The 26,394-nt window shown below is 40.4% G+C and overlaps 1 protein-coding gene across 3 annotated transcripts in view; it reads right to left on the bottom strand.

Annotated features, from left to right (window-relative positions):
• Positions 1-26,394, bottom strand: part of TRANK1 (tetratricopeptide repeat and ankyrin repeat containing 1) — a 51,252-nt gene that overhangs the window by 9,918 nt on the left and 14,940 nt on the right. For all 3 annotated transcript variants that reach the window (XM_064704917.1, XM_064704916.1, XM_064704918.1), the window contains exons 6-19: positions 24,477-24,560; positions 20,891-21,029; positions 20,312-20,443; positions 18,419-18,586; positions 16,448-16,603; positions 15,821-16,072; positions 14,778-14,954; positions 10,672-13,548; positions 9,875-10,074; positions 9,259-9,396; positions 6,143-6,283; positions 5,292-5,448; positions 4,350-4,438; positions 293-396 (exon numbers count right to left, since the gene is read on the bottom strand). In XM_064704917.1, the coding sequence (XP_064560987.1) occupies positions 293-396; positions 4,350-4,438; positions 5,292-5,448; positions 6,143-6,283; positions 9,259-9,396; positions 9,875-10,074; positions 10,672-13,548; positions 14,778-14,954; positions 15,821-16,072; positions 16,448-16,603; positions 18,419-18,586; positions 20,312-20,443; positions 20,891-21,029; positions 24,477-24,560 (4,814 nt within the window). The remainder of the gene's footprint in view (positions 1-292; positions 397-4,349; positions 4,439-5,291; positions 5,449-6,142; positions 6,284-9,258; positions 9,397-9,874; positions 10,075-10,671; positions 13,549-14,777; positions 14,955-15,820; positions 16,073-16,447; positions 16,604-18,418; positions 18,587-20,311; positions 20,444-20,890; positions 21,030-24,476; positions 24,561-26,394) is intronic.

Here is a 26,394-nt window from a genome sequence, read left to right as displayed (position 1 = left end):
ATGTAATGCAAATCCTGCTGCTTTTCTCTCACAGAACCAGTAAGCCCTTGCAAGGGCCTATTTCATTTGGGCAGCCCTTCCACGGCTCCCTAGAGGGAGCAGTGCCCTGGATCTTGTAGTGCTAGACCTTCCAACTCCTTAAATCTCTTTTGCCAACCAGAAGCACATAAAGTTTGCACTGTTCTCCTCCTACACTGTTCTCCAGCGTCTCTGGTCAGGTCCCACAGCTGTGGTGTGAATCTCACCCTCTGCCCCACAAAGTGACACTCACTCAGCTGCACTGATATCCTACCTTGGGCTGCTTTTCTTTGCATGCACTTTGAGAACAGCGTCATGTGTCAGGGCCAGCTTTGACTTCTCAGCTGCTCCTCCCTTTTGGTAACATTTGGCAGCCACCTGGGGTGAAATCACACACAGCATTCACAGATGTGCATCCAGCCCATGGCTTATCACATAAAAGCAATACTTAATTTTACAGTCACTGGAATGGAAAGCAGAAAGATTGGCAGGGTGCCTGGAAAAAGGAAAAGGTATTATACTGTAGTATAATTTTAGGACAAAAGAAAAGCTTTATGTGCAACTACCAAAATTAGAATAATAATTACAATATTACATGGAAAGCAGAATTCCTGGTAAGCTGATAGAACAAATAGCATATGCAATCTGAATGACAGCCTTAACCATTAACTGGTAAGTCACCAGGCATCTACAACATATTACAAAAAGTGAGGAAGACCAATGCGTGCAAAGTGAAATCGAAAAGCAAGGAACATTTACTCAATGCTTTTATCATACCAGGCTCTTTCTGTGAAAACTAAACAGAAACACTGAGAGTTACCATGCTCCTAGCAAGGTTTTCTTCATTATCACCCTGCTTATTCTGCAACACCATGATTTCTTTACTCTAGCCATTAATTTAGTGTTGCTTCTGTTTGGAATTGGCACACTGCAAGCCACCCTTGCAACTGCCAAAGTCACCAGATAATGCCATCTTAAAGCAGCATAGATTAGCAAAGATCAGTGTTATAAAGAAAACAGATTTGCAGATAATATAGCTAGTACATTTCAGATTTCAAGATTTATTTTTAGCTGTATGGGGTTTTTTTCTCAACGCTTTTCTGTCTATTTAGAAAACTGCCTTTTATTTTCAAGGGGAGATAAAGACTATCTGTATAGTGGAAACTGATTACTTTGGGTTTTTGCCTTGTTATAAATACTAATTTTCTCTTCAAAGAATTTTATGTTGTTACCTGCAAAACACAGAAGCTTTCCCTCTGCTGTGATCTCAAAAAAGTATCTGAAGTTTTATTTCACAGAATCACAGAACATCTCAAATTGAAAGGGACTTATAAGAATAATAGAGGCAAACTTACTGCTCCCTGCAGGACTACCTAAAACAACCCCACACGACTGAGAATGTCATGCAGATGCTTCTTGAACTCTGAACTCATGGCTTGATGCCATGGCTACTTTCCTGGGATGCCCGTGGCAGACCACTTTCTCAGTCAAGAGCCTTTTCTAAGTCTAATCTGATCTTCTTCTGATCCAACTTCATTCCATTTCCCCATGTCCTATCACTGGTAACCAGGGAGAGGAGATCAGGACCTCCCTTTGAGGAAGTTGTAGACTGTGATGAGGTTTCCCCTCAGCCATCTCTTCTCCAAGCTGAACAAGACAAGAGACTTCAGCTGCTCTTCTTAAGACACATCCTCTAGAGCTGCCCATGGCAATGTCAGGAGGGTTGGGACTGGATGAGCCTTGAGATCTCTTCATAACTATTTTGAAGAGACCATTCTATGAGTCTATGACTTTTCATCATCTTGGTCACCTTCCTCTGGACACACTCTAATAGTCTGTTGCCCTTCTTATATTTTGGTGCTCAAAACTGCACAGAGGTGAGTAGTACAAAACTACTCCAGGTGAGTCTGCACCAGCACAGAGCAGAGCAGGACAATCACCTCCTTTGACTGGCTCACAATGCTGTATTTGATGCACCCAGGACACCATCTGCCTTTTTGGTTGTCGAGGCACACTGCTGGCTCATCTTCAACTTGCCATCCACCCAAACTCCCACATCTCCTTTCATGGGGCTGCTCTCCAACCTCTCATTCCCTAATTTAAATGTATAACCAGGAGTACTCCAACCTAGGTGCAGAATCTGCCATGTGTCCTTGTTAAATTTCATATAGCTGGTGACAGCCCACTCGGTTATCAAGGTCTCTCTGCAGGACCTCTCGACCCTTGAGGGAATCAACAGCTCCTCCCAATTTAGTGTCCTCCAGGTTTCTATTGCTGCAAACATGTTTAATGTATGCTCCTTTCCAGTGTCCAAATTATATATAAAAACACTGAAGAGCACTTGCCCGTAAATTGAGCACTGGGGAATCCAATTAGGCTGGCCCCAATGGGCCATCAGCCTGATATAACCCCATTTACTGTAACTCTTTGAAACCTGGCTTGACAACCAGTTTCTCACCTAATGTATTACGGACTTGTCTAGCTGTGTCCTGCATTCTATCCTGAATAAAGAGACTGTGAGAGAAACTATTAAAATCTTTGCTAAAACCCAAATACACCACATCTACTGGCTTCTCTTGGTCAACTAGATGAGTGACCTTGTCATAAAAGGAAATTAAGTTGGTTAAATAGGACTTTCCCATAGTGAACCTATGCTGCCTATGACTAATGACTGCATTGTCACTCAAATGTTATTTTCAGTAACTCCCAGAATAACCTTCCCCATAATTTTACCAGGCACCAAAGAGAGACTGAAAGGCCTATAATTACCAGGGTCTTCTTTTCTACCCTTCTTGAAAACTGGGACATTTGCCAGCTTCCAATTGACTGGGACCTCTCCAGACTCCCAACACCTCTGAAAAGTAATGGAAAGGGACCCCACAATAAAATGGGCCAGCTCATTCGGTACCTGGAATGAATCCCATCAAGCCCAATAGATTTATGTGCATCCAGCTGCAGCAGCAGTGCAGAGTCAGCTGGGAGTTTATCATTCTCCAAGTCTTCCAGCCCATCATCAGTGTTAAAGACAGAGGTGAAGAAGACATTAAATGTCTCTGCTTTGCCTATGTCCCTATATTTGTAAGGTAAATGACCTTATCAAGTAATGGACTGATGTTATGTCCAATCCTTCTTTTGCTGTTAATGCGTTTTAAAATGACCTTTTTTTTATCCTTCACAGTGCTGGATAGCTTGAACTCTACTCGAGCTTTGGCCACAAGAATTTCCTCCCTGCAGTGACAAACAGCATCTCTGCTGTCCTCCTGTGTCACCTCCCGTTATTCCAATGACCACACACTTTCCCTTTTCCCCTAAGTTCAAGAAGAAGATGCCTGTTCAGCCAAGCCAGACTCTGCCCCACTTGCTTGACTTCTGACCCTTTGGAATTTCCTGCTTCTGCATGCTTCAGAGATAGCCCTTAAAAAGTGCCTGTCATTCATGAATTCCCAAGGGAGCTTATTAATTAGCTGCTCTCCCCATATCCAGGGTCAAATGTATGCAGGACTTTTTCTTCTACAGTCAACAACTTGAAACTCCATTACTTTGTGGTCCCTGTGACCAAGACATGAATCCCCACTTCACTCACAAATGCCTCTCTGTTTATTAGGAGGTCATCTTTCCCTAGTCAGCTCCCCTAGTACCTGCACCCAGATGCTATCTTCAACATGCTCCAGAAATTTCCTGGATCTGTTTGTGTCCACTCTATGATTTTCTCAGTTAATATCTGGGAAATTAAAATCACCCAGAAGGACAAAAGCATTTGATCTAGATACATCCCTTATTTCCCAGTAGAACATTTCACTGATGTTGTCATCCTGGCTGAGTTTTGCTTTGATGCCATTAACTGTCATCCCATATCTGGACTGCATTAACTAGGAAGCTAGGAAACAAAAGACTGTAAAATCTCTGTTTTTTAAACACCAAGGGAATGAAACGTTTTCCTACCCAAATTAATACACTTCCAAGAAATGCTTTCATTTTTCTACAGTATGTGTAATGATACTGTCAAGAACATGGTTTAGATTCACGCACATCAGTCAATTCTGATGGATGCTAATAATTGTTTTTCCAACTGTCTCTCATTTGTGTGCGTTAAAATGCATTTCCCTCATGAGACTGCAAATTTCTGGGCAGTGAATTGAAGATTACAAAAAAAGGCTTGCTCTCCCTGCTCACTTCTTGTAAGTCATTTACAAGCAGACACATAGCTACAAACCACAAACTAAGGCAGACTGCTACACAGCAACTGAAGGTTTACAGATGGTTTTATGGATACAGAGAAAAGGTTTCAGAATAAGCAAGAATCCTTATTTCAGATAAACATATGTTCCTACCTCCCAGAACTGGTGTTTGGCATAGTAGTCTCCCTGTGCAATCCATTCTTCTGGAGTTGAAGTTTTAGCAAACATGCTGTCATCTAAGTCTACAAGGGCAGGGGTGACCATTTTATGTTAGAATGGATAAACCACAGAAACCACTTATCATGTACCAAAACTAAGCATTATCTCACAATGTTCCAAGCTCTATGTTTGTGCTTACACCAGTAATGGTAACAATGAGTCAAGTGTGGTAATACTGTTGTGTGAAGCTACCAGTGAGAATACAAAATCCCCCAGAGCTTGGCTGGAGACTGGCCTGCTAAGTGGCTGAAAATGCATTAACACAGCAGAAAATCTGACTACAAATTGACCACTTTAAGCTATAAATATCTGCAGCCAGCAGGGTCCATTGAGCTCTCTCCACAGTAACTGGCTTAGCAGTGACCTGATCTCTCTTTATGTAGGAACACCTCTTGAGGTCACCCCTCAAGGCTGAGGGATCCCTTACCCAACACCAGACATCAATGGGCTGGTAAGTGACATTTTTGTATGTGTGTAATACTTAAGGTAAGTATAGAAAGCTTATGTAAAAAGTATTGACCACCAATCCGTCCATACTTACTGAATATTTTACATATCTGAATGTACTGGTTAGAACTCAATAAATTAATTACAAGATCATATCTGTCTAAGGGATCACTGACTCTCCTGTGACAGCAAGAAAACCTAAAACTAGTGAATTAGCAATAAAGTTATACTTTAGCATATTCAACTGATCTTTGGAGACAAAAGAATTAAGACCCACTGAAATAAGTGGAAATTTGCAAGAGCAGTTATCAATGCATATTATTAAAAGGACCAAGGCATTTACGCTTCTTTATTACACAGCCTAAAAGCAGAAAACAGGAGTTTTGAACTGTTTGACAATCTTTTAAGAAAGTTGCATGACAACTTTACCTTTTTTTTCATCTGTTTTGACAACCTTAACAAATTTTCTTTTGATGAAATACTTAAAAGCTGGAGCCCGTTTATCACAATCTTCATCAAAGATCCAAAGATTGACTCTGGCTCTTGTAATTGCAGTATACAATTGCTTGAGCTCTCCATTCAGCATCTGAAGCAGAACAAAAAAATTGAATTAAATAAACGAAATGCCAGATGAGCTAAATTGTTAGAAAGAAACATACTTTGCAGTTATAAGAAAATAGAAAATTTATACAGAATGAATAACAAGTAAGAAAGTGCTTTTAAGCAAGCAAGTCTAAATATTGAATATGGGACTCCAATTACACAAGCCATTATCCATCTAACTTATAAGCAACTAGTACTACAAATCAGCTGCAGGAATGACAGGCTATTTTCCTTCTAATCACTTGCACATATAACTATTAATTTACCATACAATCCTGAAAATATCTGACTCACCAGATTCTAAGCAACTTCCTTAATTTCAAGGTAGTGACACCAAGCAGAAACCAGACTATAGGAAAAATGAATATTTTCAAGCTGAATTGCTATTTGCTTTAACCACAGTTGTTCTGTAAATATACCCAGAAGCCTATGACACAAGTTTTGTTCTCCAATCAAATTACATTTGCAAACAATCTCTTATCTTTTAAAATCAGTATTATATGTATTATATTACATTATATCTTTATTATGTTATACAAATGTGAACAAGTATAGAAGGTAAAGCAACCTTGATAAACATGGAACTAACAGGATGAAAGGATTTAAGAAATTTCCCTACTTTAAAGACTTAAAAATTTAATTTGTCCTTCCTATTCCTAATGTTACAAAAAACTCACCTTGTACATTTCTACATTAAATGGAGTCCTTTCCTGCATACCAGTGGCATCCTCTAATGGCACCTCAATTAGCAAGTTGCTTCCCACTTGCACATCCGGATCAGGACTATAAGAAGAAATTATCTTCCATTCTTTGCTAGCCTGAAATATCAAGAGAATAAGGTTTATTTGTATGTACTAACTACTACTGCCTACATACGCACAAGATAACGTTGTATGGTGTGACCTATTCATCCCAACAAGGGAAAAAGGCTCAGAGGAGAAGACTGGGGGAGAAAATTATCTCAGGGAAGAATGTAAAGAATAATCAGCAATTTTCAATGAGAAAGTTGAACTTCATCTCAACACAGCCTTTGCTTGAGATACTTGTCTGTACCAGATGGTCATCAAGGCATATAAACAACCTTCCCTAAAACAGCTAGTACAGAGTTACACCTTCCTGAGCTGCCCAGGCAAAAGCAAAAGCAAACATGTGCCTCAGCCCAACAGACTGCAGAAAATCTGTGGAGCAAAAAAAATAAACCTTCAGAGTGCAACTGGCTTGAGCTGTTTACAAGCTTCATATTACTTTTCAGGGACTGGGGATGGCCACCATCATAATGGAGAAGCCAATGGGAATACATACATACAAATATACATATATACATATATGCATATATACATATATACATATATATTTATATATGCATATATACTTATATACATATATACATATATACATATATATATGTACATAAGTATATATGCATATATATGTGTGTGTATATATATATATATGTATATATGTATGTGTATACACAGCAAGCACTAATGGGAGTCACATCTGTATTGCGATTCCAAAGTATATTGCCACTGTTATATTATGCTTGCCTTGGAATTTCAGGACACCGCTATATCACTCTTCTGGATCCAAATCATATGCAATGCTCAATATATCAAATAATTACTTTGATATTAAACATGAAAACCTCCTTGGGTGGACTATACATTTTCAGCTAAACACCCTTTCAATGATCCCTCTGTGGAGGAAGTCAGGTTACCTTCACCTTGAAGGAGGGTCAAGTTTTAGTCATAGGGACAAGGATCCTCCCACAAACCCCCAATACCACAACAGGCAAACTCACTGAGGAGGAGGTGTGCTGATTGCTGGGGCAGGCAGCTCCCTGCCAGCTTGGGGCAGAATAAAAGGTAAATGGTGGTGGGATAACACTCACAAGCTGCTATTTGTCATACTAAAATCTACTGTCTAAAACACATTGGAGAGATCTTGGCCTGCAGGTTAGGAAGGGCAGCCACTCAGTCTCCTTGACTCTACAAAACTGACAAGCTCAGTGAGCTGGACCCACACATATCCCATGCTGGCAAATATTCTCATCCTCAGGGTTCCCAGAAAAGATCTGGCTGGTCATTCATGTGATGAATGTATTAAGCCTCGTGTTGAACACCAGTAACTGCTAGTGCTGGTCTCAGCCAGGGGGTGGAATGGCACCTGCCAACACCTCCTCTTGTAAGAACACTCAGAGGTGAGCAAAAAAAGCCCACTCATGGGGAAAGTCTAAAAAAGCGTGGTCAGAAAATATTGGACTCCAACACAGAGACATGTGAAAGTTGTCTATAAATATGCACAGGCACTCCTAACTATAAATTAAGTGTGGCAGCAGATCAGTGCTGTGCACTCTCATGCCATGCAGGAAACGCCAGCTCCTGATCACACCGCTCTGCAGGCTCCTGATCCCCTGCAAAACTAATAACCTTAAAATCATGACTATATTCTAAGTGATGTTCATTTTTCCCTTTTGGTATTGAAAATTCCATTTAATTGAAATGTGATTAAATACTGCCAAGTTTCTGGCACAACATGAAAAATACTCATAATAAGGCTCAAATAACATTTTTACCGTTTATATATTTCTGAGCTTTCAGCAACACAAAACAAGTTAACTGTCCTCTCATGGGGAAAAAAAGCAGGAAAACTTTCCTGCAAAATGTATTTTGAAGTTAAGATTTTAAAAAATCATCAATTAAGATATTCTTAAGCCTGTCATAGATTGTAACATGATAATCAGCTAAAGGTATCAGTTTGGTCAAGAGCTTGCTGTGTTTTGGGGACCTGGCTTTTTTGCCTTCTAGATTTTTCATTCACATCTGCTTCCTGAAACAAGACTCTTCTTAAATCTCATTTTCAAGACAAATAAAAAGAAAACTCAACAATTTACGAAGTGCACACAGCCACACTGCTGTGTTTACAACGGTTCAGAGATTCAGCTTTTCTAAATTAGAAAACCTCAGGGTGAGCTGCTTTCTTGCCTGCTTGTTTAGCTGCTCAAATCAACTCAATTACTCATGACTCACAGAAACACGGAAGAATTGTATGAAAACAGTTCTCCAGGCCTGACACACATTAGTCTGAGCTAAAATGCTCTACACAACTCAACTCTGCTAAACTGCTTCTCTAAATCCTGATAAACGGCTTGCTGTTTTCCTGATTACAACTTGCATCACCAGAAACAAATCAACTTTGAGAAATCTACCATGACAGCCAGTATTTACCTCAAGCTCCTTCTTTCTGCCCTCATCACATAACATTCACTAACCTCTGTGAAGGGCCACCAGTAAGCTGCCCTCAGTTTTCCTGTGGTTTTCATCTGCTGAAAACCACATGAGACATTGTTTTGAGGGGCAGAGGCAGAGATATCTGCAACAGGGCTCACAGGTTCACACTGAATGTTTAATCACAGAGTAACTCAGTCATGGGTACATGGAGTGTCCTCAGGCATGGTCAGTAAGGAATACTTGGAATACTTGCCTGGCTGGGGTCAGAGGAGTGGTCTTGGTGTGCAGCAGAAGAGTGTGCGTGTGTGTGTGTGTGTGTGTGTGTGTGGGCAACGTGGTGGGTACACCAAGGTTCTCCCTTAAATTTTAACAGTAAACCCAAAGGAAAATGCAGCACTTAAGGAAACACGTTCTCAATTAATAAACCGATGACCTCTCTGTTTTCTACTGTGATGAAACCACTCATCTTCAAAGAGGGAATCCTTTTCCAGCTGAACCACCAATTAGACCACAAGTAAGATGGACTTCAGAAAAAATGCAGAAAAAGGATAAGAATTAAATACCTCTGAATCTGTGAAAAAGTTGTAAAGGAGGACATCATCAAATTCCAAGCCCTTTGCTTCATAAATTGTCAGTACAAGTGCCAAACTAAGTTCCTCAGGTATTTTATCCTTTGCAGTTTCATTTGCCACTAATACCACCTGCCATAAAATACATTTAAAAAAACACATTAGAAAGCAAAAAAAGGGGAAAAAAAAAAAAAACACTTGCATAGAGAAAGACAAACATGATGATAATGCAAAAGCCTTTTAAAAACTAGACCACATTTCACAAAGACATTTCAGCACACTCCACAAAAAAGGTCACAAAGCTGCCACTAGAAGACTGACAAATGCGTGGTATGTGCAGACAGTTTTAGATCTGGTGTAAGAAAATTTGGAGTTAGAAAGGAACAGGTCAGACAATACCTCACACAATACCTCACACCAAAAAAAGAACAGAAAGAACCACACATATTAAGAAGAAACAGAAACCAACACAATAAAGGTTTCTAAGCTTGAAATGCCTAATTTATCAGTGAGACAAGGGCTTAAAAAAGAAAGTTGTGGGCAGCTCATACAAGACTATTATTTAGCAACAGAGCTGGCAGAATCTGCAGAAAGCCTAAGAAAAGCAAACCTGATGTGCTCCAAATTCTATGGGTTGTGTTTTCCTTTTGTTGCCCCTCAGCAGAATTGCCAGGTCACTAACACTGCAGGACTCCAAGACAATAGGTTTTGGCCCATCAAAGAGACCACGGTCCTGAGGAAGGCGATCAAAAGATTCCGGAAAATAATGCTGGAGCAAATCAACCACTCCAGATGCTAAACGGAGAATACCTGCACAAAGCAGAATACAGGTTTTAAATTTCATCCTGAAGTCCTTGCAAACACACTTTTAAAAGTTTCCCCTAGAAATCTGGAATCAAGAAATATGACAAAAACACTGATCAGGGAAGGCTGAAGCTGTAAGCTTCAATTTATGTTTCTGCCAATTTGAGTGGATGTCATTCTTGGGCCTTTAAAGATCAGAAAACATGCTACAGTGGCTTGGCAGCATTCTCATAAAATAAAGATCACAAATGGGAAACAAGTAAGAAAAGCAGAAGCAGTACACCAATGCTGCAAAATCTAGTGCTTTGGGGAACAGGACAACAGAAATGGGAAAGATAATTTCTTAATTTTTTCATCAAACACAGCCAAAGCATCCAGTAAGCATGAGAATTCAAAAAACTGCGATTTTGAAAACATTCATTTTTGGTTTTCCAGTTGAGCTGTCAAAAACCAGAACTGACATATCAGAAAAAGCTGTCCATTTGATCTCTTTGAAAAACAGGCCACATAGAGACTGTTTTTCAACTGGCCAGCAGAAAACTTCAATTATTAGTGCCATCTGAAGAGCCCAGGCTCCGATCATAAATAAATTTGTTACTCTACCTGAATGGGACCTGTAGTTCTGGTACAACTGATAAATCCTTTTCGGTTTCCTAACACGCTGCTTCTTGTTCACAGAGCTCTTGCTTGCGTAATGAAACAGTGACCTGAGGTCACTAAAACGAAAAGCCACTCCTTTCATGATGCTCTGGGCAGTGTCACCGGTCAGAAACATGGCATTGGGGTCATTGATGCATTTCATCAACAGGGCCAGCTCGGCTTGCGTGAAATCCTGTATCTCATCGCCATAGAACTCATGGATGGACCACGGCAGCTCCCTGAGCTTCCCAAGTCTTTGAGATAAATTATACAGCAAATCTTCCTCATCAAAGTAACCCCTCTGTGATCGTATCTGCTGATAAAGACAGAAGAGGGAATAGATCTCGCTTCTGTCTTCTGTGAAGTTTGGCGATCTCTTTCGGCCTAGCTTCTTGTACTGCTCCTCAGTAAGCTTGCCCCCAAAGCAATTCAGTGCCTCAAAAGAGCCTTTCAGAAATGATTTGATTTCCTTCCAAACCAGTGCTGGATTGTACAAGTTTTTACCTTTTATCATTTTTGGCCATATTTCATTTGCAAATACGTTGTAAGTCACAAAAGTCCAAGGATCATTTTCCTTAGAGCACGCATCTGCAGCTCCTCCATCATCACCATGTTCTGCTTCAAGATTACCTTCTTCATCCTCATCCTGCCAATTTGGTACAACCAAGTCTTCCTGAGGACTCCACCCAACAATTGCTCTTTTAAGACTTCCATCTTCATTTCTTGGAAAAAATGGGTCGGGCATGGATGCATCTAGTAACAGCAACAACTGCTTGGAGGTGACAAACAGTGGAAAATTTTCATCTTTAATGTCTTGTAGCCTGTGAATGTTTGGGTCCAGAGGTTTGAAGTGACTGGTCACTTTGGAAGACTTGCTAAGTTCAATGAAATTCTTCTGAACTTCTCGGCACAGGACAGGATTCTTTGTTACGAAGATCTGGTGCAGGTGCTCCAGCCTGTTTGATGCTTCTGCACTACACGTTTGGTCTTCTTCGTGGTCACCACATGAATTCATTTCTGCCCCAGCTGTGCCCACAGGAACCTTTTCATCCTCGCTGTCCTGGTTGTGCTCATCACTCACATGCTCCTCACTTGAATTATCGCTCTCGTGTTTTGGTTCACTCTCTTCCTTCCCTGAACTAGCTTTTTCAACCTCACTGCAATGCCTCTGCTGCCATGTCTGCCTCTCCAACAGAGGTCCACCTGCCAAGCTGGATTTTTCCCAGTATGAATAGAATTTCTTCCAAAGCCTATACAAGCAGCAAGTTGTCTTCCCTGTCCCACTTCGCCCAATTAAAATGATTGGCTCCATAGGCTTTGGATTGAGATCAATTACTGCATACTCCAACTCCCCAACACGGAAAGGGTAATCAACAGAAGACTGCACATCATTTATAATGTTAAGTGCCATGTTAGTACTGAAGCTGTGAAATTTCATTATATTGTATTCCAATTCTGCTGCACTAGCTGGAGGGAAATACTCAGGCATGGTATGTTCTTTTGATTTTTCTGCTTCCATGTCTTCAATGTAACAACGTGGAACACGCTTCTGTGTTGTGACATTGTGGTTCTGATGCCCTTCATTTATACCCTTGAGCTTTTTCCTCAAAATGCAGGATAAGCCACGGTTGTAGGAAATGCATATATTTTCTAAGGCACGGTTCAGCTTGCAGTGGTCAAGAACAATGGCCCAAATTCTAATTATTTCTGTATAAACTCTACCTGATTTTTCTAGACGACTTTTTGTCTGTTCTGTCTCCATGATCTTTTCTGGACTCTCACTGCAACGAGGAGAAAAGTCAATGGCAAGTTCCCATAGCATTCTTGCACCTTTGCCCAGTTTGGCCTCATACAGCTGGATATCAGCTTTCAAGTGTTTCAGTGGCTTCTGGAGGCCCCTAGACCATTCCCCATTACCAAGGCGCTTAATTGTCATGATGGTTTTAGCTTTTAGATAATGTGGCACAGCTTTACTGCTCAAAGTCTTTAGCATTTCAGGAGTGCACTCTATTTCCCAAGTCATGTTATCAAACTCCTGCACATATGCCTCAATATCCATACTCTTCCCCTTTTCTTCCTCTAGTTCTTCCTTGTCTCCATTAGGCAGGGCCATACTTAATTCCCCTGCTCCCTTCTTTTTCTCCCAGTCATCCCCTTTTCTTTCAGGATGAGCTATGCTTCCACAAGGTTGCAAGAAACTCCTTCCCTCTTCCGAGTTAGTCTGGGCTGAAGATGGCTTTTGCACCAGAGGATGATCCTTTTTCAGGGCGTCGCTCACTTTCAGTTGCTGAATTAAAGCTGTGATTGCCTGCACTAGACTTTCCTGCAGTGTTAAGGGGCTGTTTATTCCTTCTGTTTCCTGCTTTGCCAACTGACCCTTTTTTGTTTTCATGGAACATGGGGTTTTTAAATCATTATGCACTGCATTGCCAGATGGTGCTTTTAATGAGAACCCAGATGAAGAACGCCCCATGCTCTTTGACTGTGAAATCTCAAAGGCTGGAATGGGTTTAGATGCTTTAGCCAACTGCCCTGCTCTGTCTTGGCGGTGCCTCTTCTTCTCCTGCGTGGCAATATTCCAGGCTTCTAGCAGTGGATCTCTCTTCTTAATTCTGTGCATCACATCTCTTCCTGATTTGTTTTTTACGTTGAAGTTAATGTCAAATTTTGCCAGTAACTCCACTATTCTCTTAGTCTGCTTTGAAAATCCTCTCTGGAAAACAATATGCATCACTGTATTTCCATTGTCATCTTGTGTGTTTGGATTAAGATACGGAAAGTCAGATGGTCTTGAAGCAAAGAGGTCAAGCAGATAATTTAGGATGTTTAAACCAATGACATCTGGAAGTAAAAGAACAAACAGAAAATAAACTAACTCACTTTACAAGTCTGCATTGTATGCCAACAATTTCAATACTTTTTTTTCCTGCTGCTAGAAAATGAAAATCAGTTGCTTTTAAAACAAAATCTACATTTCATGTTTATAAAACATGCTCACCTGAAACAGCTCAAACTGAGCTTTCCCAAGTTTCAGGAAAAACAATACAAAGGCAGCAAAGCTTTAGAAATTCCTAGTGCTGCAATTATTCCCATAGCATCAGTCAATTTCATTCCTTTTTTAACCTCTGGGTACAGACAGACTTGTTCATTTTCCAACATCAGCCCTGACGGCTTCCCAAGGGACACTGGTGCCCTGTCATCATGACAAGCAGCAGCTCGGGATAGTGCTCTGGGGTCATTTGGTTCACTTTAATAAGGCACCCAAAAGTAATCTGCTGCTGATAACTTTGCTTTACTAAAATAACCTGCAGGAAATCCCAATTATTTCCTGATATTTGAGGTCCCTGGAGCAACTTCCTACAACATAAGATTAGTTACCTCCCCAGGGGGGAAAAAAATACATATATATTCAACAGCTTTCTAGGTTTCATCCAGATAATAGATGTGATTTAAATGAGACAATATATGTGAAATATTTATATTCTAGCTGTAAAGTAGTGGCATGCCAAAATCACTGTAATGAAATTGCACATCAAAAACCTTGCACAAAATACTTCAGAGAACATATTGTCATGGGACTTCTTAATCTTTTGATTTTAAAATGACAACAGGCATTATCTATGCTTGTAATCTCTCTAAAGCCATTCAATGAAATGTTTATGCTTTAAAAATTAATAAACTCAATATTTTAAATAATTTTAATCCTTCAACTCAAAAATGCTTTTTTTTCCTAACTTAAACCTGATTTAGGGGATCAATTTCACAGTTTATCCTAACTTTTTACATAAGCCCTACAGTTCTTTTACTTACTTCTCCCCCGAACAAAACTTTCCTTGATTTATGACTGAACGAAAACTGATAAACAGATTTTCAGATGTCACTGCGGGATTTCTTTCAAACTCTGCTGCCATTGCTCTAACTTTACCTTTGTTTCTTCCAACCCACCCAGCACTTATTTTATCCCTTTGGGGGCTGAGTGAGACGTGGTCAGATATCCTGATCCACTGTCCCTGCAACAGCAGAACGGGCAGGTAAGGAATGGGGAATGTTTCCAACAGCAGAAACCTTACCTTTTTTATTTAAACAGATGAAAACTGCAGCATGCAGAGGAGTATCTCCTTGTGTAACAGAGAGGTTTCGAGGGTCCGCACCTTTGGTCAGCAGCAAATATGCCAGTTCAAAATAATTCTTTCTGAGGCATATTTTCAGTGGTATTTCAGAGTTGGTTCCAATACCATCAGGCAGAGCTGGTGTGAAGGACAGGAAAATATCAGGCTTTAAAACTCATACACACTTTCTGCTAACTGCAGAAAGCTGAACAGATGCAGTCAGATGCTGATTGTCAGGAAGGTGAGAGGGGTATTTTTTTGCCAGCTTTTTATGTGTATCTGTTAAAACACTTCTTGACTAAGAAGATCTTCATCATTTCCCCTTGTCTCCCATTAAACTGAACAACCAGTCCTTCTGCTGCGATAGGAAGACATAAAGGCCAGAACATATCTTCTCCAAGTCAGTCAGTCATTGACTGAAACAAGAGGCCTCCTTGCTCCTGTGGCCTTCAAAAGGCTTCAACAGGACCATGTGTCCGTAACTTATAGCTAACATCAAGCTATAAGATTAAATGAAATATGCCAGAGGGATCCTAGGAACAAGCTCATGCAAAACACAAAGCATGATGATGTCTACAATAGTTAAAAAAAGAAAGACGTCTGGTCATGCCTTTGAAATCAATGAAGTCCCCTATTTGTAGCACAACAGCAGACTGAACTCAAAGATTGTGGCTTACGCTTTCTACCAGGACCATATTGTGGCTGAAGACAGAGAAATTGAGGCCCAAAACAAACTACAGGTCAGGAGCAATGATAGTCCTTGGCCTTTTACTAACCCTAGCAGACAAATTTCATTTGATAAACATCTTCCACCCATGCAGCCTCACTAGCAACACCATGTCCCACACAGCAGATGCAGCCAATGCATTGCAATCCAACAAGCTGCTGCATTTATACAGAGCCACAAAAACCCCATGTGTTGGTATTTCTGAGACTATCTTGCTCCCAACATGTCAAATAACATACTGCATCTCTTATAGCACATTAATATCACAGTTTTTCACCTCCTCGTTCAAGCAAACATCTTATGAGGTGCACTTGCGCGTCCAGTTTTTCACACTGTTGGATAATGTTGCCAATGTCAACATCTGAAAGACTGCAGGTTTTGAAGAGTCCTCCACCTGATGGATTTTGCCCATCAGCTTGCCCTGTTAGGAGCAGCAAAACTTTTTGCCACATTTGCTTCCCCAGCAACTGTTTTATGAAGCTGTTAGCACAGGCACTGGAGATGTTGCATGAGATTTCTTCAGGGATTTCTGCAAGACAGTCAAGACAACATAACTCACTCAAAGACTCATAATGAAATCCACCTCATTGTAAACTAATTTCAGAACAATTTACTTGTTAAATTGAAAGTAAGGAACAGCAAAATATATCTTTCCATCCTTATATGCTGTCAGCCAAGTCAGTTTGAACATTTTGATACATCATGAATTTCTGTGCATATTCCATTGGTTCTAAGTGCAAAACACAACATTAAATATAATTAAAAGCACATTGTTCCAGTCATAAAAGTTACAGAAACACGTAACAGAAGGAAAGGTAAAAGGGCAGTAAGTTTATGTTAGCACCAAACACATTTTTCACAGCAATTAATTTTTGTGAAAGGGAGAACTGGGAACTCACTGCACCTTTCACAGAAGACAGCCATTTCAGAAATCGCTTAACTGCATCTTCCTTCAATACATTTTTATTATGTGCTCCATTTTCACACCTGTAGAACTGGACAAACTGTTCCAGAACATCCTGGAGAGAATCTGTATCAGCTGTGGCACTTTCATTCTCTCCTGCAAAACATTACAGAAATTAAAAATCCACTTCCTTGCCAGCATGTTTTCAGGGCAAGACTGTAATGCATTACATCCCAGGGCTCTAAAAAATGTGTAGTGACAGATTAAAAACAGATGGCTGAAACTCTTACTGCCAATGCCAGTTCTGTGATGGATTTCTGACCCCAAAGGAAATTTGATACTTTCATCAAATACACTTTTGTTCTGGTTTTGCCTGGGATAGAGTTATTTTTCTTCTTGGTAAATGGTACAGTGCCATGCTCTGGATGTAGGACAAGGATTCTGCTGATAGCACAGTGATGTTTTGGTTGTTGCTGAGGAGTGCTCACCCTGAGACAAGCACTTCTCCATGTCCCATGCTCTGCCAGCACGCAGGTGCACAATAAGCTGGGAGGAAGCATGGCCAGGACAGCTAATCTGAACTGGCCAAAGGATATTCCACACCAAAGAATGTCATGTGCATTATATAAACTATGGGGAATTGGCCATGAAGGCACCATTGCTGCTGGGGGACAGGTTGAGCATCAGTTAGTAGGGTGTGAGCAATTGTATTGTGCACCATATGTGTTTCTTGAGGTTTATTCCTCTCTCTTTCTCCTTTTCATAACTATAAAAATAATAACAGGAGTGGTAGTAATTTACTTTACTTCAATTTTTAGACTGTTCTTATCTCAACCCACCATGTGAGGGAAGGGGAAGTGAGTGAGCTGGTGCTTGGTACTTAGCTGGCAGCTGAGGTCAAACCATGACTCCATTTACCATAATTCACTAGGCTGAAACTGTAATAGCTTCTGTATGCAGGCAGGAAAATGCTGCAATTATATAATTGTTTGGAATTTTTAGAGTAGATGACTAAACCCAGTAATGTTTGCAGCGTGCACTTTTAATGAGCTTGTCTTATTCCCCAGTGCCATTTTAAAAATACAGCCATAAAAGAATTTCTCCTCTTAAAATTAAAAAAACAAAGCCAAAAATAAAGACCACACCACAATGTTACCTACAAAATAAATACCACACAAAAATGTTGTCTACAAGTTTTAAGAGATATTCATGTAATGGGAAATAGCAGATTTTAAACAATGTTGTAAAAATTGCCCTTAAACACCAAAAAACTTGGCTTGGACTTCCTAAATGCTTCAAGGAAGTCAGATACATGAAAGACCAAACAAAACAGCAGCTTTATCTCTTAGGTCAAAGAGAGAGACAACATTGTTCATCTTTTTAGAAAGAAGGACTAACCTCAGATTGTTAGCTTTACCTATAAAGCTGAGGCTCATTCTCCAGCCTCCCATTACACTAAGCTTAGAAAACTTGCAGGCTGTGCATCCCCAAAAAAACCTCAAAACCAAAAATACTTAGCCACAAAAGACAGTGAAACCTGAAATGCCAACCAAAGCCATAATTACCACAGAGGTATTGGTTTTAACTCCTAATGGAGAACCACTGTGCTAAAACCTTCTCCAGAGCAGAGATCTCCACAGTAAAGAAAGAAAAACTCCTTTGCCAGGAGCTGTAAGGTGCAACCACAATGAAACCCAGTGTTTTCCAATAAACTTATAAGCAACACACACATGAAAACTGAGATGTAGCCTAAACACTTTCCTTGATGCCAAGCTTGATTTGAACATCACTTGGCCAGCAGTTGCTTTCAAGCAAGGACAAAATGTTCACTACTGACTAGCAGGAGACCACAGTGACAACTCACAGGGAAAGTTACATAAAACACACCCACAATAACCTATTTGAAATAAAATTATTTTGTACCTAAAGGTTATAATTTTAAAACAGGAAAAGCACACACTGCTGTAGTACCTGTCTGTTTCACAGAGGAAGTGATTTTCTCAATCTGCTTGCTGACTTCTTTTACAGCATCAAAGTTTTTGTTCTTTTTCAAGATATCTATGACATATCTTGACCGTGCGTCTGGAACAGTGGGATCAACCCCAAAATTTAGGAGCATGATCACATCTTCTGTTTGTCCTAAAGAAATACATGAAAAAAAAAAAAAAAGAAAAAGAGGAAGAATAATTCAAATTTTTCAGGATTTTTTGTTATGTTGTCTTTTTTATTTTTAATTACTTGACACAATTTCTAGCATAATTTTAACTTTAAAAAAAAAAATCTAAATTCTTCCTAGTGTCATAAGTTGGCAGGGTGGAAGTCAAAGGCTGGACTTGAGATCTCAGAGGCCTTTTCCAAACTTAATGATTCTGTGATTTTATGGTTTATAATATTTATTATATATAGCTATAAAGAAATAAACTTTGATACATATAAAAATACATATTTTCTAATAAAATATATAATACATATAAAAATATATAATACATATAAAGACATAAACATTAGTAAATAAATACAGATTCAAAATATGTGCTCTGTATGTAATAAATACCATGTGAATACTACCAAATAAACTTTAAGCATCCAAAAGTCTGGAGTTAACTTGGTTGTGATGTTTGCTTCCTGTTGCCACCTCGTGGGCAGAGTAAGGAATACAAGGAAAAAAGCCAGGGTAACATAAAATGAAATCCCACAGAAACTGAAGGAAAGCATTTACTTTTCCTCCTCTGACAAGGCACTCTGCTATCTAGGCCTTCACTTTTCAGCTATTTAAAAGAACAGGAGAGGCCTGACAGCAAATTATAACTTAGCAAGGAATTTTTTAATCCTTTCAAAATTTTATAACAAACTATGTTTACTTAGCTAAGGAATGTTTGACTGTGTTACTTTAGCTGGTTTTAATTCAGACCTGTGTTGGCTGAGTGTCAGTAGAAGACCCTGAGAAATTGCCTCACCAACCTGCAAAAAGGAACTCAATGGACCCACACCCTTAGAGAACTTAATCAATAGCTGAAGAACAGAATTCAATAAAGGATTGTTTAATGCTGTCATATAACTAGAGATTGATTAAATACCATAGAACAAGAAAGATACCTTGAGAGAGTTAAGGAGTCAAAGGCCTATGCACCCCAGAAAACTTGATTAATACATTGCAGGTGCAGTAAAGAAGCCACTTCATAGGCTTATACAGCCCAGACAACTTAATCAGTAGTAACTGTCTAACCAGGACAGCAAATGTAATAAAGAACTATTTAGCTGGATAAAACTTAGGTTATTCATTTAAAAAAAATGAGATGTTCTGGTGGCAATTAAGAAGAACAAAACACCTATACCATAATGCAATAAATTGGGCGGGAAGTATCTATAATAAAAAGTTGGATGCCATAGTGTGTATAAATGATTGAAAATTCTTATGTTTTTGAACATGTCTATGGCAAATGAATTTCCAATATGTTCCCAATTTTGACTTAAAATTGTTACTACGAATGTTCATCTCACAGGTTTTTGCTGTTAGATTTTAAACTCCTTGTTTCAGGCCTCCAGGTGGTCTAATGTGATTTTAAGGGCACATCAAAATTTTAAAATTTTAACTTCTAGGATTCTAAAAACTGCAGCATACTTGTGAGAAAACCCTAACCAAACAAACCAAAGGGCAAAGAAAACGGTCACACATCAGGCATACAAATTTTAAAAGGAATTCTTGGAATGTTTAAACATCAGTTGCCACTACAAGTCCGCAGATACTTTCTCATTTTCTTCCTTAGCATGAAATATTTAACACCAGGGTCTGAAACTTTCTTCCATTATAGATTTTTCCATATGAAAACAAAACAATACACACACACATAAAAAAGTACTTACTGCGTTTCTGTGAATATTCACTGGAAGAGGCCACAATATGCAGCAGGGTCTGTCCATCTCTGTCCTTCTGGTTGATCCTATCCTTCAGCTCTGGCCTCCGAGTCAGCAACCACCAAAAGAGATGGTTCTTTGCTGAAATGATAAAAAAAACCCCCACTTAAACAAACAGATCCTGGAGGTTTTTCCCCCTTTGGAGTGGCAAGACGCAAATCTAAGTTCGACTCCTGACTCCACTATACACAAAGAAACGGCTGCTCCACACTGAGATGGGAGAAAGAAACACTGTACCTTTTTTAAAGCTGACATATTCAGATTACAAAAGACCCATATCAATCACACTTTTGTTTCAAAACACAGAAAAGAACAATTATATTAGGTTTCCACCACTATCAGGCATGGGTGATCAAGGAGAGTGTTTACAACATTTCTAAGAGTGCTTTATTGGCATGTGCAAGGTTATACCTAGATGACCTGACCTGAGCTGCGGGGTTTTAATTTTTTTTAATTTAAAAAAGGTCCAGCTGTCAGTCCTCTGATAAAAGCCAGCATTGTTTTATTTTAGCTGCAGATGTCACTCACTTGCTTTGATACACAGTCTGATAACAGCATGCAGCGGATACAGCCCGATGGACTCAGCCTTGGCCCCAATGGAAATCAGCCACTTGACTAACTCTGCTACTTCCTGCAGCTTCTCACCACGACCATACAACTCAGAAGTCTGGCAGCAAAGAGAACAATTGCAACACATTATTTTTACACACACAAAAAGCATTTCTTTTTCAGTATTTTCTATATTTTCATGACAAGAATCAGTAGCACAACAACAACCAAGCCATAGCCACTGTAAAATGGAACTATTTATTTCATAGACTTACACAGAATGGCTTGGGTTGGAAGGGACCTTAAATACCATCTAGTTTGAACCCCCTGGTGCAGGCAGGGATGTCTTTCACTTCACCAGGCTGCTCAGAACTCCATTCAACCTCAAACACTTCCAGGGATGGGGCATTCACAACTTCTCTGGGCAGCCTGTTCCAGTGCTTCAGCACCCTCTGAGTAAAGAATTTCTTCTTGATATCTAATCTAAACCTACTGTCTTTCAGTCTGAATCCATTCCCCCTCTTCCTGTCACCATGTGCTCTTGTAAAAAGTCTCTCCCCATCCTTCTTGTGGGCTCCCTTCAGGTACTGTAAAGCCACAATTAGGTCACCACAAAGCCTTTTCTTTACCAGGCTGAACAATTGCAATTCTCTCAGCCTTTCCTCACAGGAGAGGTGCTCCATTCCCATAATCATCTTGGTGGCCTCCCCTGGTGGCCTTAGTCCCAATAAACTGATGTCAAGAATAGTGTGGCCTTCAGGACAAGGGTGGCAATGGTCCCTCCGCACTTGGCACTGGTGAGGGCACTCCACAAGTCCTGTGCTCTGTTCTGAGCCACTCACTACAGGAAAAACATTGCAGTGCTGGAGTGTGTCCAGAAAAAGGCAATGGAGCTGGCTTTGGTGAAAGGTTCTCGAGCACAAGTCTGATCAGGAGAGGCTGAAGGAAATGGGATTGTTTAGGAGTAAAGTAGGCTAAGGAGAGACCTCACTGTTCTCTACAGCTTCCAGAAAGGAGACTGCAGCCAGCTGGGGGTTGGTCTTTTTCACCACCTTCCAGGTGAAAGACAGAGGAGAAATGGCCTTAAGCTGGGTTAGCAGAGGTTCAGATCTGATACTGGGAAAAAAATTTGACTGAAAGAGTGGTTAGGTACTGAAATAAGTTGCCCAGAGAGGTGGTGGAGTTACCAACTAGGGAGTGTTCAAGAGGCATTCTGGATGTGGCAACTGGAGTTTAGGGATGATTATAGTGCTGCGTAGTTGATTGTGAAGGTCTCTTCCAACCTCGAAACTACACAGCCTGAGCAGAAGCCAGCTGAACTTAAAAAGTATGTTCTAGCAAGCACTTAATGAACATGAAACACAGTCTACAAGGGGTATAGCAATACAGGATACTCTGGAGGTGTGCAGCAGAAGCTAAGATGGGAATTGAGAGAATATGTCAGAAGGATCAGGACATGAGGAGGTGGTCGGAAACAGCGTTCAGACAAAACTTCTCCATTTGTGCCAGTCATCTTTTTAAATAGCAGCCTTCACACATGCTTCCAACATTTACAAATAAATCTTTTTTTCTAATACTTCATGCCAAATTTTGACTGGCAAGAAATACTCTTTGAGCAGAGTTATCAAACCAAAATACAACAGATTATAGGGAGAATGTAGGAGCAGCAGGGGAAGTTCGAGTTGTCAGAAAGCCATATTTTCTAATTTTTGCAAAGGAGGATTGGTACTTTGGGATTTTTCATCTTGATTCTTTCAGCCTTCCATGTGCACAACAAACCCACTAAAACAGGTAAGACTGGTTGGGCCAATTCAACAAAAAAAGGGCTCCACTATTTGCAAAGCCTACCCATTTTTCCTGACTCAATGAGGCATTTTGCTTTGCTCGAAGACACTTTGCTAACACACTCTGCATGGGTCCTCTGCTGTGTTTCCAGGCTTCACTGCCAGCGTGGAGTTACTGTGCTAGCACTGGCACAGCACAGTGCCTAATGATACCCAACCAAGACATGCTTGCATATATCCGTTCACTAATTCTTCCACTATCTCTAAAAACAAGCCTGTGAGGAGATGTGAATTTATTTCCCTTGTATTACCCTCAGAAATACTCCTGCTCACTCTGTCAGGCACCTAACTGAAACACAATTAAGGTAAAAGCACCAATTTTAAATTATTATGACCAAAGTACCACAAGGACTGTAACAGACAAATGGCAAATTCTAGTATATTCCACCAATACAACTCAAACCTGTGGCAGCAGCTCTCTGGCCACTGAGAGCAACACACAACTTTCCCAGGCATTGTCCTGGGGCAGGCTGTGAGAAGATCAGAGAAAAGAATGAGAAACAATTCTTATCTTCACTTGCTGCAGCTGTTGAACACGTGGAATGTGTTATGGAGATTTGTTTACCAAAGGGTGGTTTCTTAATTGGCCAGTGGTGATGGTGTTTGGATGGAAGGACCAGTTGGGTCCACCTGTATCCTGAGTGTCTGCAAGGCCAATGGGTTTCTTAATAAGTATAAAATAATAAAATGATTCTTCAGCCTTCTGAGAATCATGGAGTCAATCCCAATTATTACCTGGCTGGGGGCCTGCAGTGACATATACCTTTGTGATCAACAGCAAAGCCTGATACTGAGAAAATTCCTGGGAATCATGAGAGGAAGTACACACTGAGAACAGGAAAGGCGTCCTGTTTCTTCGAAGCCTGCAAACCTTGAGGAAACTAACAAACTGTCAGGCTGACAGATTTATTGCAGGCCTGCAGCCGGGTTGCATGCAAAGGACTGAACAAAGATTCTCACACTAAGTGTATAAGCACTGTCTTAACTATGCAATAGACAGATTCATTTTGCTCTCAGCTTGTGAGTCTCGCATTCATACATCACCAAACCTTGCAACAGTTAATAGCTAGCAGAGATACTACAGTTACTAAAGCTAATGTCTTCTAAAGTTCCTGTCAGGAAAGAAACAGTAAGAAAAATAGAAATTCTTTACTGTGAGGGTGATATGGCACTGGAATAGGTTGCCCAGAGAAGCTGTGGGTGCCCATTCCTGGCAGTGTTCAAAGCCAGGGTGGATGGGGCATGGAGCAACCTGGTCTAGTGGAAGGTGTCCCTGCCCATGACAGGGGGGTGGAACTAGACAATCTTTAACATCCCTTCCAACCCAAGTCATTCTAGGAGTTCGTGGTAAAGCCCAGTGGAACTTCTCAATTTCTCACAAACACTGTGGATGCCTTTAGAAAGCTGGTATGTCACTGCTATGGAAACTGGCTGCTCCTGAGCTGCAGACCTGCTGAACTCCCAGCAGCTCTTGGCTCACAGACAGCCTCCAGCTACACCTTTGTAATACTGATATACCTTAGAAATACTAAATTTCATTTAGAAACATTACATTACATGAAATTAAATTTTCAAACAAATAGATGATAAAGTATAATCATATAACATCCATGTATTATTCTTGATTTTATTTTTCTTAGTTCAAGACAGAAAATCTCTCACTAAAGTTATTAGGAAAAAAAGAAATAGATACAAGGAAAAAATAAAAAACATGAACTCACCTCAAAGAGATTCTTCAGAGATATCTGGTTAACTCTGAGATCACGGGGCAATTCTTGCTTCTCGGACAACAACAACAGACAAGACTGGAAAACAAACCTCCAATCATTAACACTCTTATGAGCACAGTTAAAACATTGTTTTTTACTGCCTCAACAGATCTTGTCAGAAAGATAAGCAGGAGAGACAAGCAGGATTTCAAGTCCATCATATCCCTTTCAGAAATGAGTTTCAGAAATTATTTATCACCAAGACAGGCTAACAGTATTTCAGATATTTTTGTAATATCACAACTGAATCTCAGTTTCTAATTTTCAACTGAATTAATGTAATACACAGTGGAGAGCAGGAAGTTACAAGTGATGAAAGTTTCTTCAGAAATAAAAGCATGTTAAAAAAGGTAGGCTGTAAAAGATTCTCCAATACTTGAAATATGTCCAGTGCTTGGAAGTAACCCTTTGCTTTAGGAATGGACCTTTACACTGGGGACAAGACTGTCCAGCTAACACCAACACCCCAAGCAGAAAGCAATAAATGAATACTGTATCTTCTTCTGCTTTCTTCCATCTTCTCAGTTTCTCTAAAAAACTTTGCCTTGCTCCTTGAAAACCCACCTAGCTTCACCAGAAGACAGGGGAAGGACTGTGGATGCCATCTACCTGGACTTCTGTAAGGCCTTCACTACAGTGCCCTACAAGTCTTAGCTCTAAACTGTGGTGATGTCAGTTTAATGAATGGACTGCTGGATGGATAAGGATTTGGCAGAATGGCTGCATCCAAAGAGCTGTAGTCAATGGATTAGTGTCCAAGTGGAAACCAGTAGTGAGTGGTGTCCCTCCAGTGGCTGTAGTGGGACCAGTACATTCACTGTCTTCATTAATGACATTGCCAGTGGGACTGTGAGGTGCCTTCAGTCACTCAGAGAGTTTAAAGCTTGGTGCAGATGGCACCAAGCTGAGTGATGCAGTTGATATTGCTCAGGGGAAGGACTGACATCCAGAGGGACCCTGCCAGGCTTGAGGAGCAGGCCCATGGGAACTCAGAAGTTCAACAAGGCCAAGCACAAGGTCCTCCACCTGGGTCAGGGCAATCCCCAGTATCAATACAGACTGAGGAAGAAGGACCTGGGGGATAATGATGGATGAAAAGTAGGATAAAAGCCAGCAATATGCACTCACAGCCCAGAAAACAAACGGGATCCTGAGCTGCATGAAAAGTAGCATGGTCAGCAGGTCAAGGGAGGTGACTCTACCTCTCTGCTCTGCTGAGACCAACATGAATGTTACATCCAGCTCTGGAGTCCCCAGCACAGAAAAGACATGGACCTGTTACATGGGGATGGAGCAACTCTCCTGTGATGAAAGGCTGAGAAAGCTGGGGTTATTCAGCCTGGAGAAGGTTTCAGGGAAAACTCACTTCAATAACGTCAATATCAAAAAGGGGACTTTAAAAAAAAACTTTTTATCAAGGCCTTTGTGACAGGGCAAGAGGCAACAGTTTTAACCTCAAAGAGAGTTTGTTCTCATTGGACATAAGGAAAAAATTTTTCATGATACAGGTGGTGAGGCACTGGAACAGGCTGACCAGAGAAGCTCTGAATGCACCATCCTTAAGAGCACTGAAGGTCAGGTTTGGCCAGCCTTTCAGCAATCTGATCTAATGAGAGATGTGCCTGCCCAGAGTAGGGGCTTGGATGGGGCATGTGGGGCACCAGTGAGTCCATAGCTCCAGTGTGAGTCCCCCATAGGCTGTGGTTCCTGTCAGAAGCCTGTTCCTTCATGGTCTCTCCACAAGTTACTCTGCCTAAGCAGAGTGATGGTAAAACATCTTGAACTTTACCTTATTTGTAAAAGTTATCATTGTTGGATAGAGAAGGGAAGGTCACACTGCTTATGGTCTTGAAGAATGCTGAGACCAGCC

The sequence above is a fragment of the Zonotrichia leucophrys genome, chromosome 2 (genome assembly GCF_028769735.1).
Source record: "Zonotrichia leucophrys gambelii isolate GWCS_2022_RI chromosome 2, RI_Zleu_2.0, whole genome shotgun sequence".
Classification (NCBI taxonomy): domain Eukaryota; kingdom Metazoa; phylum Chordata; class Aves; order Passeriformes; family Passerellidae; genus Zonotrichia; species Zonotrichia leucophrys.
This window is presented reverse-complemented; position numbering and strand designations above follow the sequence as displayed.